The 17,040-nt window shown below is 38.2% G+C and overlaps 2 protein-coding genes and 2 non-coding genes across 4 annotated transcripts; 1 reads left to right on the top strand and 3 right to left on the bottom strand.

Annotated features, from left to right (window-relative positions):
- Nucleotides 1-1,282: 1,282 nt before the first annotated feature.
- Nucleotides 1,283-3,586, bottom strand: LOC104425974 (myb-related protein 306). Its single transcript, XM_010038864.3, has 3 exons — nt 3,063-3,586; nt 2,603-2,732; nt 1,283-2,413 (listed from the first exon to the last, which is right to left on the bottom strand). Exons 1-3 carry the CDS (start codon nt 3,193-3,195, stop codon nt 1,633-1,635), a joined length of 1,044 nt encoding a protein of 347 aa, XP_010037166.1. The 5' UTR covers nt 3,196-3,586; the 3' UTR covers nt 1,283-1,632.
- Nucleotides 3,587-10,355: 6,769 nt separating this feature from the next.
- TRNAL-CAG lies at nt 10,356-10,436 on the bottom strand. Its single transcript has one exon. It is a non-coding gene; the product is annotated as a tRNA-Leu (tRNA).
- Nucleotides 10,437-11,428: 992 nt separating this feature from the next.
- Nucleotides 11,429-13,417, bottom strand: LOC104427711 (pentatricopeptide repeat-containing protein DOT4, chloroplastic-like). Its single transcript, XM_010040759.2, has one exon. The coding sequence runs from the start codon at nt 13,415-13,417 to the stop codon at nt 11,429-11,431; it is 1,989 nt and encodes a 662-aa protein (XP_010039061.2).
- Nucleotides 13,418-13,515: 98 nt separating this feature from the next.
- Nucleotides 13,516-13,596, top strand: TRNAL-AAG. The gene has a single exon. It is a non-coding gene; the product is annotated as a tRNA-Leu (tRNA).
- Nucleotides 13,597-17,040: the final 3,444 nt, after the last annotated feature.

Genomic DNA, 17,040 nt, shown 5'->3' with positions numbered 1-17,040 from the left:
GCAGGGAAAACCCTAGCTAATGATTGCGCATGGATCGTGGATTCAGCCATACAATACGAACGTTCATGTCCTGCATATGCCGATGTGAGTGAGCTCTGATCATGAGAAGCCTGGATCAAAAGGACGCATGGAGTTACTGCATGGCACCAAGTTTGAAAAGAGGATAGGAAACCTAGTCATTGTTTCCTTGCCATGATTCATTACGGAAAAATTGTCTAGAAAGTTCTAAATCTAAGATATAAAGTTACCTATGATTAAATTAGCAAAAGTGTAATAAATTTAGAACTTTTTGGAGGACTTTTCCATTCATTATAAATGTACTCGAATTTAGGTCACATGCGTTGGGCCATAATTATTTGTCATGTCATATCAGTTCCTTTCATATTGTCCTAAGTTCAAGCCAACAAATTAATGCACGTTCCTTTTTACCCTTTTTACTCAAGCCCACGTCACAAGATATATAGTAACATAGAAGTGAAGCGTAATTTCATTATCGAATTAGGGGCGTGTCCAATAGTCGACACTCGCATGAAGCTAAAAATTAAACTACAAAACTTAATATCATCAGGTGATGGGCTCATTCAATGAGGACTCGGTGTTTTATTGACGCCTTGTACTTAATATTGAGCGGTGGGTTAGATAGGTTCAAAATTGTCCAAAAGGGTATGTTTGGAAACATTTAACTGTCCACAACTTGATTGAATGTTTAAAGTTGAAAATCATTTATAGTCCCTCCATTTAAGGAGGTTGCCCAGAGCACCGATCCGGCGTGACAAGGAGGTAACCTGGTTAAGGTCCCTTAGCGCACCTGTCAGTAGGGGAGTCGTTTTTCTAGAACTCCCTAGCTATACGGGGCCCCCACACGGGGACTCTCACCCCAGGGAGGTTTTCCCTCCTGTGGGGGGGTTCCCCCTTGAGCAGTTTAAGGACCTACTCAGGTTCTGTCCAAAAGGGCATGTTTGGAAACATTTAACTATCCACAACTTGATTGAATGTTTAAAGTTGAAAATCATTTATCGTGACGCACAAGAAAGGACTTATTTCATTGGCTGAGTGGTAAAATGTTCAATCGAAATAAAAATTTCACCAATCATTCTGCCAAAACCTTCTAATAATTCTTAATATTCCACATTCAGTAGACAGAAATAAAAATGTATTATTTTCATTTTCATCTATGATCAAACATCTTTTTATTTTACTTTAGAAGTCCGAACTCATATTTTCAACACTTCGAAACGAAACGAACCTACTTGTAAGAGAGAGAGAGAGAGAGCATATATAATAATCAGATGTAAAGGCACATACTTATTTGTCTCCTATTGATAATAAGTGAACAAAATTACATTACACATCAATTTTGCACTTTGCTTCGTTATTCTTCTAGAAAGGGAATATTTATCACAGTTATCGGCTCAAAACAAGCGTGATTTCAGCCAGAAAAACAGCTTGAGACCTATACGATAAACATCAACAGACAAACAAAGAGTCTTCCTAACTAGCCAAATTCTTGCATAGACTAGGTCCAATGCTATCCGGATCAATCACAGGAACATGATTAAACCTGGAATTTCCTTTCAATTGGACCTTGTCCATGCAAGAATTGATCATTTCCCTAATTGAGATCTAGTTGAGTTAGAACAAAGCATCCTGATCTAATGCCATATCCATGAGGTAATCATCTTGTAGTGCCTGAGCTGCAGCATCATCAAGCAGCCATTTTTCAAGCAACTTTATTGGCACTTGATGATTATCATTACTCTCCAAGCCCGGCTTGCTCTCCTCTTGGAAAATCGTGCTCGTCTCCGGCGTCAAATTGACGTTGTTTTCGTCTGCCGACACCGATTGAGACACGTCAGAGTTCGAGGAGTTGAAGCTAAAGAGCGAGTCCAAGCACTCTGGGGTTGCCACGCCAGCAACGCCGCCTTCGCTAGTGCTCCTCGAACCTGCAGCGGCAGCCATCTTGTTAGAAACATTTGCAGAGCGGGCGGCAGTTTCCACTTTGATCTTCCCTGATATCGGCGAGCTCTTCATCCATCCTTCGAGCAATCTTGCTATGTTCTTGGTGCTCGATGCGTAGCTTGATTCTTGGTGCGGCGGTCTGTCGCAAACACCGCCGCCGTCACCAAGTGCTGTCGTCGTTTCATTCAAAAAGCTATGTTGGTTGTCCAATGACAAGGCTTCATAGAGGGCTTGTTTGGCCGTGTGAATGTCGGTTTGGAGCTTCCTCTCCCACTGGCCCTTGGGGTTGGAGTGTGAAGTTGCGTTGAACCCTTGTGGGTGATGATTATGGTCATCATCATCAGGATTTGCTTGGCCTTGAAGCTTCTTCAGCTTCTTCTTCAAATGGGTATTCCAGTAGTTCTTGATATCATTGTCAGTCCTCTGAGGAAGGTACGAAGCTATGGCCGCCCACCTGCCCATACCACCACAAAAAGAGATCTTTATGCGTGTATAAATGTAAAAAAAAAGCAAGATTTTTATTCTATACACTGTCGGTGGAAAATATAGTTTTCATTTAGCATAGAAAGAGTTTCTAATTTTCTAAGCCACAAGAATTAAAAGGATACCCAAAAAAGAATGGACAATTTTTCGGGGTACATACCTATTACCAAGAAGAGCCTGAAGGTGGACGATCATCTTTTCCTCTTGGTCCGTGAAGCTACCGCGCTTGATACCGGGACGGAGGTAATTAGTCCATCTGAGCCTGCAGCTCTTGCTGCATCTGAGCAAACCTGATTCACACACACGCTTGAAAATCTTAGAAATATTTGAATATGAGTGAATGAATATGAAGTACGTCTGCTATATTAATTAGGGCAAGAGGCTCAGGGATATCAGGAAGAAAAAGGTGAAAAGATAAGAAAGAACCGACCCAGAGGCCACGGACCACCACATGAATTAGCTTTAGCTAGTGCAGGACATATATTGATGGCAGCAATTTAATGGTTCAACCAACCAGCAAAAAGAGAACCCAACCCCCAGAGAGAGAGAAAAACAAAACGAAACTGGTAAAGAAAAGAGGACCATGTGTTTTATTCTTCTAAAAACGTAAGAGTAATAACCTGTGTTAGTAGGAACAGATCTCCAATTCCCAGGTCCATGCTCTTGAATGTAAGACACCAGCACGATATCTTCTTCCGGTGTCCACGGCCCTTTCTTCACTCCAGTCTTGTCACAGCACGGCGGTCTTCCCATCTCTCCCTCTCTCCCTATCTGCGATGTCTTGAGCGCGAGTAGTTCTCGTTGATTTTTGCTACCGATGAGACTTGAGATAAGCTTGGAGCCAAGGCTTTTGCCTGTCTGCTTGCGTGGTTCCTATGTATATATAGAGAAGGAAGGGGAGGGTGGAGAACGAGCTTGGCTAATCGTAGGAGCCTGTTCGGATGTTGACGGCTGAGAAAAGGAGGAGGAGGAGGAGGGGAAGGAGGAGACGAGGAGGAGGAGGAGGAGGAGAAAGGAGAAAGTTCAACAGGAGTCAAAAGAGGACAGCAAAGTGCATTTACTCAGGGATTGCAAGAAGTCAGCCTGGCTTGGACCTCTTCTCTGCCTTACCACAAGCCGTGTGGCGCTCGCTCGAGGGCGTCTCGCTAGCACTTATTGTCAAAACCCTACTTTTACTCTTCCTCCCCTCCCCGATATTAATGGCTCCGAACGAGTCCCATCCCGTCTCTTTCCTTCTGCTACGACCCCTTGTCTTCATCTTTTCCTACGTGTTTTCACACGCTTGTCTCGTTGCCAGTGATATGCGGTCGGATCATCGCAAATGCCTCCTCCCTCGGAGTATTTTCGAATCCACACATCTACATGAAAAATTTTGTGAGACCACTACTAATTATTCTGAAAATTTAAATTATTAAATGAAATCGTGCTTTACTATTTAATTGTTTTAATAATTTCCCTCAGGCTTCATCTTGTTTTTTTTTTTTTTTTGCATCCTACTCTAATACTTTGAAGGGTTTTATGGGCACCACCGTCAACTACTCTAAAACTTAAACCTGTTAGGTGAATATATGATTTGATATTTAATTATTTTAACATATCAATTGCTATTGCTATATCAAAGTCCATTGGAACTTCTTCTTTTTGGGGGTTTTTGGAGGGGGGAGAATCGAGTAAAACAATATTTAAAAGTTGATGAGTTTAGTTAAAAAAGCATAGCAATTAGGCTCCATTTGTTTTTCAAAAATTAAATGATCTGGAATACATTTTCCTAAAAATAAGTATTTGTATGGTTTAAAATAATTAGCCAATTACAATAATTTTCATTATAGACAATAATTTACATTTAAATATTTTCGTGGACGATGAAAATATTTTTTGTTAATTCATTTTTATAAATAATTTAGAAAAATATCCTCTGAATCATTTATTTTCCGCAAAATAAATGGAGCAGTAAGAATTCATTTGGTGTCAAGGCTCCTAATAATCCGAACTATATGATATAAACGGAATCACACGTTTGAGCACCAAAACAAAAGTTTTCAGTTGTACCCATGATCATCCAAATGTCGTCTTCACATAAAATTATAGTTTGCTTTTTCTTTGGTTTTTGAATATCAGACACGTATCATTTCATAGATGTGACCAAACGGCAGCCCACCTTATAAAATAGAAGTCATCGCCGGCGTCCTTAAGCTTATCTTAGCTTTTATCTTTTCACGGTCCTCTAGCGATAGCTACGGTGAGCGACGGAATTTACTCGAATCGACTCATTAGCTCTTTCGCGACCGTATATCAACTTCCAGTCAAAGAAAGACAAGAGACGAGCTTTCGTCGGCCCGACTTCTTTCAAATCATCGTTGGTTTTTTAGTCCACTGAGTTACATCAACGAGAGGAAATTCGAGCCAAATTTTCAACCTCCCAAAGATAAAGGGAGGGGGGTTGAATAATTTAATCGTTAGTTCGAAGTCTTTATCGATGAGATCTTTTATTCCGATGAGATATCGTGCGTCGCATGAACGCTACATGATCGCAACAGTTAATCCATGTAAACATTAATATGCTTATGGATCGAGACATCGTTGTGTATTATGCAAATAGGTCACCTTGAATACATAGTTATAATCGAGAGATCTGTTATGTTCAAATACATTCCTGTTTAGCTCGTGAAGTATTTTATACGTATGTGGGGACAACGTACAAAAAGGATACCATAGACTACTAGAGGAGGACTAGTAGAGTGTAGTTGCTTTGAATAATTGTATCTAATTGTGCTTATTCTTAGTGTAGAATATAGAGTACGAGAAGGATTCTAAAGAGGAGGACTGACTCATACGAGGGATGACTGTTTCTTGATCACAAAATGGGTTGCAAATTGCAATTGGTATTTATTGGCCGGGCCAATTGATGGAGACACGGACGATCGAGCTAATGTGTCCACCAATTTTGTCCGTAGGATTTTACAAACAAGGACGAAAGCTTCAGGAATTGTTTTCGGTAGAAATTAATTCAGGGACAAAGGATTGATGGATTCACACCGATTGGAGGTACTTATTCCACCTGATCGAGTGCATAATCATCTTTTTCAAAGATTATGAGTTGTGCAACGACTCGTCTTAAGAGACGAGTGAATGTACAACCAATTTTTTGTCTAAAGAACTTAAATTATTAGAGAAAGATCCGATCTATGTCATGTACCATCAATATTCATCTCGTACGAGCTAATCGGGCGTGGTCAAGGACATGCACATTGACGAAAAAATGAAGTTGGAAACATCGAGCTTTGATTGCATATTAAAGCTTCTTTTGTTAAATGGCTTAATAAGCGCCTAAAGACCGCTATCTCCAAATAAAAGTTGCTCCACCTACTCTATGACATCGTGACATGAAACCTTGGCAAAATTGTCGAGCCTTTCACAAATGGTTGGATGAGAGCAAAACCGAGTGTCTCGTCCTAGATGCTTTGTGGATAGGCATCATCAATCGTGAAATCGTTAATTATCTATTGTCGGTCAATTTAGTCGATCAATCGGATCATCGTAAATTAGTACACGCGTGACATTGATGGAGGGAGGAGATTTTGATCCTAATGCTTCAAAACGAGGGTGTTAATCTAAAATCGAGGTGGATTCGTTGGGATTGGGCAGTCTAATTGACGTCTAATTAATTGCCGCCCCCCACCGAGAGAAAAATGATAAAAAAATGATAAAAAAATGATGATGATCACGATAATGGACAGGCACGGGATCGGGACAGGCACAGGCCACGCGGCGGGCGCCACGTGTCGATGTCGGGGGGTGGGACCGGCCCTTTCGACAGGCGAGTGAATGCGGGGATGATAATGTTAGAGGGGGGAGGTGTTGACTTGTGGGGGTGGGCGCAATTAATACCTGCCCACCTCGGCCCCCAAAAGTCAACCTTTGTGCCAGCTGGCTCACTCCCCGACGGTGATGCTTCCCTCCTCTCTTGTCTTTCATGCTTTTACATGTGTTTAATATTTTTTTTATTTATCTTTTTTAAATTAAATTAATGTCGGTAACTTTTGCATCGATGGTATTTGCCGTTGTTATCCATCGAGCGTAGAATTTTGCCAAATTGGGAAAAAAGAAAAAGAGAAGAAAAGAAGATTATCAAGAAATTGCGATGTGGCAATCATTGAGGGGAAGTGAAGTACCACGGGATTACCACTCTTTCGACTTCGACTTTGACCGTAAATTAATCAAAATTGCACACGCTTTATGCGCGAAAGACTAGAAAAAAGAAAAAGGAGAATTGTTATTACTAATAAAAAGAATTTTTGTATAACTCCGGTGGAAAGGATATTGAAAACCGGTTAGTAGATTTTAAGGAATTTGATAAAACATCAAGAAAAACGATATAAATGGTTCGTGAATTTTTATTTTGTTCAATTTAAACCCATAATTTTTTTGTACGTGTTTAATTTAATTTTTGAGTTTTTGAATAAGATCATTCATGGATCAAATTGAATCTAGAGATATAATAATATAAGGACTAAATGTAATATTTGCTAAAATTTTAGGGACCACGTTGAACAAATTAAAAATTCAGATATATTATTATACATTAAGTTAAAATTCAGAAACCACATTAAATAAGTTAAAAATTTTAGAGATAACATTACACATTAAATCAAAGCTCAAAAATCATTTGTACAATTATTCTTTCTTTTTTTTTAAAGTGAAATCCATCACATATGTTAATGTTATGATCTTGTGGGGTCCTTTCCTTAACGTGTGGAAAATCCCATCATTATTCCTCTAAGTAATTTGATAAAAACATTTTGCTAAAAACTTCCAGGCAATGGTGGCCTACAAAGCAGATACTCTCCAAGAGCTTTCAGATCACGTACGCTTGGACACTCTCCAACACTTGATCAACACATGTTGAAAAATTCGCTAGCTAGTCAACTTTCTCGACACTTTCCGTATTCCGACATACGAGTTTCCCACACGTGATTCCGCTATCGAGGTCCATTTTAAAAAATTTCAATGAATAAGAAGTCAAATATATATATGTGAAAAATAAATCACAATAATAAAAATAATAAATGAATAAATAAGAAAAACCTAGTATTCTCTTCTCTTTTGACTCTTATTTCATATGATATACAATTCATTCCTTAAGTTTTTTTTTTCCTCTTCCAACATATCTAACACGCGATCTAGAATGTGAATTACTTGTTTTTTCTTTCAAGTTTTATGAATTATTGGGATTGAGTTGAATTTGTCAAATTAAAACAGCGACCGATATTAATAAATGGTCGATTAATGTTTTTAGTGTAAATTCATTATAGGCTTATTTATTTATTTATGAATTTGAATCAAATTAATTTGATTGAAATAAACATAAAAATGACAATTTATTATGTATATATAAAAAAATATATTTAATATCCAACGTGTCCCAACGTGTTGGAATTCTTTTTTTTTTTAGAAATGACATGTCGGCTTTTCGTGTCGCATGTTAGTGTCAATGCTACTTAGCGTGCTTATATTGATGAGGAAGGAGATCATTTTAGACAAGAAAAGATAGCAAACCGTAACGATGGCAAGAAGAAACTAAAAAGGGTCAAAAGAAAATAAAGTGAGCTCTTCATATCACCTTTTGTTGCCAAATGTTCATTGCTCCGCTTAATTTTACTTATAATTACAATTTTTATTATTAAAAAAGAAAAGAGAGAGGGAAAAAAAAGGAGTATTCTCTTCTCGTTTGACTCTCATTTCATGTGATATACAATTCATTCCTTAAGTTTTTTTTTTCTCCTCTTCCAACATATCTAACACGCGAGTCCAGAATGTGAATTACTTGTTTTTTCTTCAAGTTTTATGGATTATTGGAGTTGAATTTGTCAAATTAAAACAACGACTGATATTAATAAATGGTGGATTAATATTTTTAATGTAAATTCATTATAGGCTTATTTATTTATTTATGAATTTGAATCAAATTAATTTGATTGAAATAAACATAAATATGAAAATTTATTATGTATATATAAAAATATATATTTAATATCTAACGTGTCCTAACGTATTGGAATTCTTTGTTTTTTAAGAAATGACGTATCGGCGTGTCGTGTCGCATGTGTAGTGTCGATGCTACTTAGCGTGCTTATATTGATGAGGAAGGAGATCATTTTAGACGAGAAAAGACAGCAAACCGTAACGATGGCAAGAAGAAACTAATAAGGGTCAAAAGGAAATAAAGTGAGCTCTTCATATCACCTTTTGTTGCCCAATGTTCATCACTCCGCTTAATTTTACTTATAATTACAATTTTTATTATTAAAAAAGAAAAGAGAGAGGGAAAAAGGAAGGAGTGTTAGCGTGTTGTATCGTGTTACGTCGCACGTCAGTGTTGGTGCTACTTAGCATGCTTATATTGACGAGGAAGGAGATAATTCTAAATGAGAAAAGACAGCAAACCGTAATGATGGCAAGAAGAAACTAAAAAGAGTCAAAAGGAATTAAAATGAGCTCTTCATATCACCTTTTGTTGCCAAATGTTCATCGCTTTGCTTAATTTTACTGAGAAAGCTGCATTTATTATTATTATTACAATTTTTTTATTAAAAAAGAAAAGAGGGAAAAAAAGAGTGTCAGCATATTAGTGTCAGTGTCAGTACTACTTAGCGTGCTTATATTGATGAGGAAGGAAATTATTTTAGATGAGAAAAGACATCAAACCGTAACGATGGCAATAAGAAACTAAAAAGGGTCAAAAGGAATTAAAGTGAGCTCTTCATATCACCTTTTGTTGCCAAATGTTCATTGCTCGCTTAATTTTACTGAGAAAGCTGCATTTGTCATTATAATTACAATTTTTATTATTAAAAAAGAAAAGAGAGACGGAAAAAAAGAGTGTCAAGATCGGTGTCGTTGCTACTTAACGTGCTTATATTGATGAGGAGATCATTCTAGACGAGAAAAGACGGCAAACCATAACGACGGCAAGAAGAAACTAAAAAGGGTCAAAAGGACTTAAAGTGAGCTCTTCATATCACCTTTTGTTGCCAAATGTTCATCGCTCCACTTAATTTTACTAAGAAAGCTGCATTTATCATTATAATTACAACTTTATTATTAAAAAAGAGAGAGAGAGGGGTATAATTACAATTTTATTATTAAAAAAGAAGTGAGCTCTTCATATCACATTTTGTTGCCAAATGTTCATCGCTCCGCTTAATTTTACCGAGAAAGCTGCATTTATCATTATAATTTCAATTTTATTATTAAAAAAGAACTTAATTTTACTGAGAAAGCTGCATTTATCATTATAATTACAACTTTATTATTAAAAAAAAAAAAAGAGAGGGGTATAATTACAATTTTATTATTAAAAAGAAGTGAGCTCTTCATATCACCTTTTGTTGCCAAATGTTCATTGCTCCGCTTAATTTTACTGAGAAAGCTGCATTTGTCATTATAATTACAATTTTTATTATTAAAAAAGAAAAGAGAGACGGAAAAAAAAGAGTGTCAGTATCGGTGTCGTTGCTACTTAACGTGCTTATATTGATGAGGAGATCATTCTAGACGAGAAAAGACGGCAAACCATAACGAAGGCAAGAAGAAACTAAAAAGGGTCAAAAGGACTTAAAGTGAGCTCTTCATATCACCTTTTGTTGCCAAATGTTCATCGCTCCGCTTAATTTTACTGAGAAAGCTGCATTTATCATTATAATTACAACTTTATTATTAAAAAAAAAAGAGAGAGGGGTATAATTACAATTTTATTATTAAAAAAGAAGTGAGCTCTTCATATCACCTTTTGTTGCCAAATGTTCATCGCTCCGCTTAATTTTACCGAGAAAGCTGCATTTATCATTATAATTACAATTTTATTATTAAGTAATAATTATTAAAAAGAAAAGAGTGAGGGGACAAAAGAGGGTTGTCAAGAATGGGATTCGAACCCATGCCCTTTCGGACCAGTACCTGAAACTGGCGCCTTAGACCAACTCGGCCATCTTGACTCGATGCGAAGTGGGTCGTATTCATTTTATATAGTCTTGGTTATCAAAGCCCATTTGTAATTGAATCTCATTCGCTTCATTGGATCTAAAAGAACAATGATGCTGAAAAGTTGTAAACCCCGAGAAAAAAAGGTCCTCAAGAACGACAACATCATCTCATTTACTATTCCCCACCCGATTGTTTAAATATGTGAAGACGTATAATTTTCTTTTCAGCAAAAATCATAGGCCTCGCGTGTCCAAAGTTATCATTCATCACTTCTTAACAGAGTTCAAATCCAGGAGTCGAGTTCTGCGCATTAGTTGCCTTCACTGCATCACTTTCCTTTTCAAGAGATTAAAGTGGTACTTGCAATCATCAAGAAATCAAGAAAGGCATTATCTCCTTCTACTCGGGAATCCATCATTACAAAGATTCAAGCATAGAGAGAGCGGCCTTTGCTCCTATTTTCGTGTCACAATCACACCAAATTCTGCTCACTTATAGCAATATTCAACACATTAATCAGCGAGAAACTGAGATAGTGCTGCAAAATGTCAGATATTCAACGGTGATGTTTGCTCGAGTCGCAAATATACAAATCCTCTGTAATCTGGTGCGACTTATCATTTTGTCTCCCTGAGCTAAGATAGGGGAACATAATCGACTCTTCGATATGCATTTGATGGCGTTTCCTCCTCCCATGGAATGTCACTCTTTGCGCTGGTTCAAGCAAGCTAACCGCGGATTATGGGGTCGCCCGTTGAAATTCGTTACCCAACATCTTCACTTTCCGGCTGGAACTTTTGAAAGCATTCAAAAGTCCTCATCCCGAGCAAGTGCATTGGTCGTTCCTGCGTCTGGAAAAGCTCTTGCACATCGAACACAATGTATGTAAGCTGCTCGTAGAAAGTTGGTAGCGCTCACTGTTGATCTCGATAAGCATACTGAATCACTAGCACCAACCCTTCTACTACTTCACCGTGACCACCTCTGCTCATCATTTGTACACCTATGTTGAACTCGGTACCAAGCTTTTCCCTGGCGTTTTATGAGCTTTTCGTGCAGCCATTGAGCCTCTTTCCTTGAGAACATCATTCCATCTCCCTGCTTCAGCAAAAATATTAGACAAAGCAACATGATCCTCAGCATCCTTCTTTGCCTTTCTATCCATAAGCCTAATTACCAAGTCTACCCCAAAATCAAAATCACCATAAGCTCTGCACCCATTTATTAAAGTTCTCCAAATAACAGCATTACACTCTACAGGCATGTTGGTCACAAACTTGTATGCCTCCTCCAACAGACCTGCTCGTGCAAACATGTCGACCATACATCCACAGTGCTCGATCTCGGGTTCAATATGGTACTCGTGACGCATAGTTTCGTACAACCTTCGACCTTCGTCAACCAAGCCAGAATGGGCACATGCTGACAAAACTGTGATGAATGTAACAGAGTTTGGCACTACATTCTCAGCAACCATTTGCTGAAACGCAGCAAGAGCTTCCTTTCCTTCACCATTGATGGCATGACCCGATATAATAGATGTCCACGAGACAATATCCCTTTTGACCATATTCCGGAGAACAGATTTAGCTTTTGGCATGCAGCCGCACTTTGCAAACATATCTATCAACGCATTTTGCAGTACAATACTTCCGTGGAGATGATCGTTCTGATTGAAAAAGGATTCCACGTCAATACTGTGACACATCTCTCCAGAATTTCGGCAAGCAGAGACAAGACCTAGCATTGTCATTTCATCTGGTTTTAGTTTACTAGAACGAATAGCATGGATGAAACTAATTGCCTCGAGACTTCGTCCACATTCTACATAAGCATGAATCATGGAATTCAGAGATGCGAGATCATGATGCGATAATTCATCAAAGACATTTTTACCACAGTCTATCAATCCAGATTTCGAATACATGCTAATTAGTGCGGCCCCAAGAGCACCTGACACCTCCACTCCCCTCGTTTTTATAAAAGCATGTATTGCCCTCCCTGTATAACAATTCCTACTATTAGCACAGGCCACGAGCATGCTAATCAAGGACACTTTGTCACACAGCATGTTTTGGGCTCTCATCTCTTTGAACAAAGCCCGAGCTTTAGTGAAGTTATGATCCCTAGCATACCCTGCAAGCATAGTATTCCACGAAACAAGATCCTTGCACGTCACAGTACTAAATATCATGTCCGCATCATCCATAAACCCTGATTTTGCATACAAATCCATGAGAGCATTAGATACCTCGATCATCACAACCAATCCCACCTTCCAACAATATGCATGAGAGACCTTCCCCACTTTAAATTGCCCGAATTCAACACAGCCGCCTATCACAGTCACCAAAGTGACATGATTTGGCCTCAAAACCGCCCCAAAAGAACAACCCAGAACTCGTCTGAACAAACTCAAACCAGCAGCGAAATCCCCATTCTTCATAAGCCCGGAAATCATGCAGTTCACCGTGACGACAGTTCTCTCAGGAATTCCATCGAACAGCGCACGAGCGTAACCCGCGAACCTCCTCGAGCTCAAGTACAAGTGCATCAAGCTATTCGACACATTCACATTGTCACCCAAGCCACGCCTCAAAACCCAGCAATGAACCGACTTTCCCAACAGGGTGGCGGACAGCTTGTTACAGGCTTTGATCAGGGAAGCATACACGTAAGGGTCCCTGAGATACCCACTTCGCCTGAACCTTTGGGCGTCGCTGAAAAAGCAAATAACCCGAAGAGGGTCCTCTTCGACATCGATGTTCCGGACCGTGGAACTCCAGGGGGGTCCGCCGGGTGCTCGGACGGGGACGGGGACGGTGGCGACGCCGCGTCTGGGCGATGCGGAGAGAGCGAAGCGAGAGAGGCCTTGACAGAGGTGAGGGAACGGGCTTGAAGTGGAGAGATGGGATTGGTGTGGGACGGAGGGGAGAGTGATTCTCGCATGGAGGAGAGGGGTCAGCCATTGATGGCGCAGCGAAGGTCTCATGAAACGAAAGCGAAGGCTGCTACAAGGTTGGACGAAGATTTATGTGTACGAAATAAGGAATATTGATATAGAATTATCTGAAAAAAACACGCAACAGGGTGGAGATGGCCGAGTTGGTCTAAGGCGCCAGATTAAGGTTCTGGTCCGAAAGGGCGTGGGTTCAAATCCCACTCTCCACATCCTTCGTTCGTTCCCCTTTTAGTGTTTGGTCTTGCTCTCAAAATTTAAAAAGACAAGGGATAAGTGACGTGGCATCCACGTTTTGTTCAAAATCTCAATTTTTTAACCTGAATTTTAGTTTCGATAAACAAAACCCTAGAGTTTAGTTAAATTTTAAACAAAAGCCTAGATTTTAGTTAAATTAAATTAAAAAATTAATATGAAAGAATTTGTAAAAAGAAAAACAAATATCAATGGGAGGGTGGTTATTGGTAATGAGAGGGCCTAACCAATAACCACCCTCCCATTGTCGATGGGGCATTGGCGACGTTCGCCCGCCATAGGCAAGGGTTTGCATTTGGACAAAAATCAAAGGCCCTCTCCCATGTCTGGTTGAGGGCCCCTCTCTCGATTTTAGTCAAGGTGTGATGATCTTGTGATGGGTGAGGGTCGCTGGCCCATATCAATGCACCATTGATAACAAGAAAACGAGGCGCTTCCAGTGGTTTTTTTAAATTGCCTTTTTTTTCGGTTTTTTAGTTTGTCTTCTTCTTGAAAAGAAATTGAGATTTTTAATGTAAGTTAATTAAAATTCGTGTAAAAATTAAGATTATGATCAAAATGACTTCTTTTAGAGCTTCTTTTTTTTTTTTTGGTTCTTTAGTTCGTCTTCATTGAGATTTTTTAACCTAAGTTAATTAAAATTTGTGTAAAGATTAAGATTATGATCAAAATGACTTCTTTTGGAGCTTCAGTTAACCTTAACAAAACATAGGAGAGGGAAAAAAAACTACGTTATAATTTTTCGTTAGTTAAATTTGACATGATTAACTATATAAATTTGATAAATTTTAAAACTTGAGTACACTTTTTAATAGTTCAAGAACACTTTTCTGGCGAGTTTTGCAATTTCCGTTGCACTTATCAAAAGGTAGTCTTTTACATGTTTTTGCATTTTCCAATTTTAATTAGTCCCGCAAAGGCATGATAGTCCTCACCCATCCACTGTGATTATTACAGAGGCATATCGGTAACAAGGTTGGGGCGGATCGATCAATGCTAAAGATTTCTTGCAGGCATTATCCTAACGGTTTACACCATCAAATCTGAAGTGTTTGATTTTAGTTATGGTTACTTTGTTATGCTCGCCAACATGCCAGCAAGGCCATCAACGCATTAGCAGTTAGGAAATCTCTCCATATAACGCAATTTAGCAACGCCGCACAAGCAAATCCTAAATGTCCGTTCACAACATAAATCAAATTAGTGACCTCGTGAAAAAGTGACTCGTTTCCCACTCAGCCATCATCTAAGTAGCATTATAAAATCATATTGACTTTATATAAGGATAAGCCTATTTTAGTTATGTGACGTACACTCGCGGAAATTTCACTTGCACATAATTCGCAACAAAGTCAAAGTGGGTGGAGGATTATACACCCAATATCAGTAAGAAAAGTTGCCCTGCTTCCGTGTGGTGTTCGAGTTACATTTAAATTTGACTATAAATAGAAAGGGAGCAAATGCGGAAAGTTGATATTCTTCGTAAAATTCAACACAAACAATAAATGTGTCGAGAGCCAAATCCCAACTTAAAATGATACAATTACGACATGATACGAAAATATGAATTACTAAGGGCTTGCATGTTTGTGTTTCTTTTTGTTGTTCATGAACAGATTTTCTGTTTTTTTTGTTCTCGAGAACAAATAAAGAACAAAAACGCTTTTGTTCGTGTTTTGTTTAAAATCTATTATTTTGCTCGGGAACAAAATTAGAACAGAAATAAAGAACATTTTTTTTTTGGTTCCGAAACACTTTTGAAGAATTGAAAGAATAAAATGTTATTTTTTCTTCTTCTTTTCTTCTTTTTTTTCTTTGGCCGATCGCTGGCCTTAGCCATGGCCATCGCCGTCGAGGGCGGCGAGGTCGAGCGTCGCCGGCGTGGGGCGAGGCTCAACGAGCCTGAGCTCGCCCAGCCAAGGCGAGGCTGCCGGCCCACGTCTGTCACTGGCCAAGCCATGGCCGAGGCCGGTGACTGGCCAAAAGAAGAAAAAAATAAAAATATTAAAAAATTAAAAGAAAAAGAAATACAAATTTACCAAACGTGTTTCTATTCATTTTTTATTCTCGGAACAAGTTTACTAAATGCGTATTTCTGGTAAAAAATTGTTTCCCATAATAGAAATAGTTTTTTCTATATCCATTCTCTGGAACACTTTTTGAACAGAAACACAAACAAAATCGCCTAATTGTGCATGACATGCTAGAATCGCTAGTTTGTATTACATATGAAGAACTTACCTCAACCAATACATTTCATCACCGAGGTGATTGTGTAATAATAAATAGGTCACTTGTCATCCACAAAGTAATGAGTTCGATTCTCATTAACTTTTGAATGGTCCCACATACGTTGCATAATTGCGATGTACCTCATGTGATGAGGCTTTTTCATTACAAATATTTTGACAGGGTAATGGTGATGAGCTTGCAACCCCGAATTTTTGTACCTTTTTTTTTTGTCGGTCCTACTCTAATCCAACTCTAACACTCACTCTCAGACTTTTGCCTTTGCCTCCTTGCAGGGCGTGGGAGTCGGAAACCCACTCTTGAAATGAAATCGTCCCCACTCCAAACTCCCCTGAGAAGGTGGGGATTTGAACCCCCAACCTCCCCCTTCCAAGTTGGAAGAGTGGCCGCTGAGGCGAACCCCAGTGGTTGAATTTTTGTACCTTGAGATATGTAAAGTAGTCATGATTCTTTTTTTTTCTTTTTTTTTTGGTCAAAAGCAATAGTTATAAATTAGGAAGTCCACATTTTTTCACGTCACAAAAAAATTTAAATTATATCCATCATGATACAAATATTCCAAACTTTTTCTTGCACCTGGTGTGTACACATGTATTCATTTGGATTTTTTCGTTATACCAAAAAAAGTATAAGGTATTAATGTCACAATTGGGAAATTTAGTGTCTCTGTTAAGAACAAGTTCAGGTATGTGTGTCAGAGTATACATAATTTTGTGGTCTTTGTATTATTAGCCATTTTTTGGTCGGAAGTAATGGTTATGATTTAAATAAAAAATTTCATAACATGTGCAACACTCAGGGAAAATTTTAAATAATATTTGAATGTTTTCATTTTTTCAAATAAAGGCTTGAACTAGATCATACTTTAAATAATGGTAGAAAGTGCTATCATTTTTCCAAATAAGTGTCTGAAATGCCTTATTTTTTTTTTTTTTTTTTAAAAATAAGGACCTAAAATTGATTTTATTTCAAATATGGGTCTAAAGTAGCAATATTCGTTTAAAAAAAAGGCTCGACCTCATCGACTAGTGAATGCCATATTTATCCTTTACCCTCATATTTTTTTCCTTTCCAAGTAGAAAAATAAACTCAAAAAAGAAAAAGAAAAGATAACAACTTAAACATAAAAAACAAATACAAGCAGGGAGGGT

This window comes from Eucalyptus grandis, chromosome 7, assembly GCF_016545825.1.
Source record: "Eucalyptus grandis isolate ANBG69807.140 chromosome 7, ASM1654582v1, whole genome shotgun sequence".
NCBI lineage: Eukaryota > Viridiplantae > Streptophyta > Magnoliopsida > Myrtales > Myrtaceae > Eucalyptus > Eucalyptus grandis.
This window is presented reverse-complemented; position numbering and strand designations above follow the sequence as displayed.

What these genes read in the sequence shown, in the direction of transcription:
- LOC104425974 (XM_010038864.3), bottom strand. Translation starts at nt 3,195, where the DNA reads ATGGGAAGACCGCCGTGCTGTGACAAGACTGGAGTGAAGAAAGGGCCG. An exon ending in ATCTGTTCCTACTAACACAG is followed by an intron (nt 2,733 to 3,062) that starts GTTATTACTCTT and finishes TGTGTGAATCAG; the next exon opens with GTTTGCTCAGATGCAGCAAG. An exon ending in CAGGCTCTTCTTGGTAATAG is followed by an intron (nt 2,414 to 2,602) that starts GTATGTACCCCG and finishes TGGTATGGGCAG; the next exon opens with GTGGGCGGCCATAGCTTCGT.
- LOC104427711 (XM_010040759.2), bottom strand. Translation starts at nt 13,417, where the DNA reads ATGAGACCTTCGCTGCGCCATCAATGGCTGACCCCTCTCCTCCATGCG.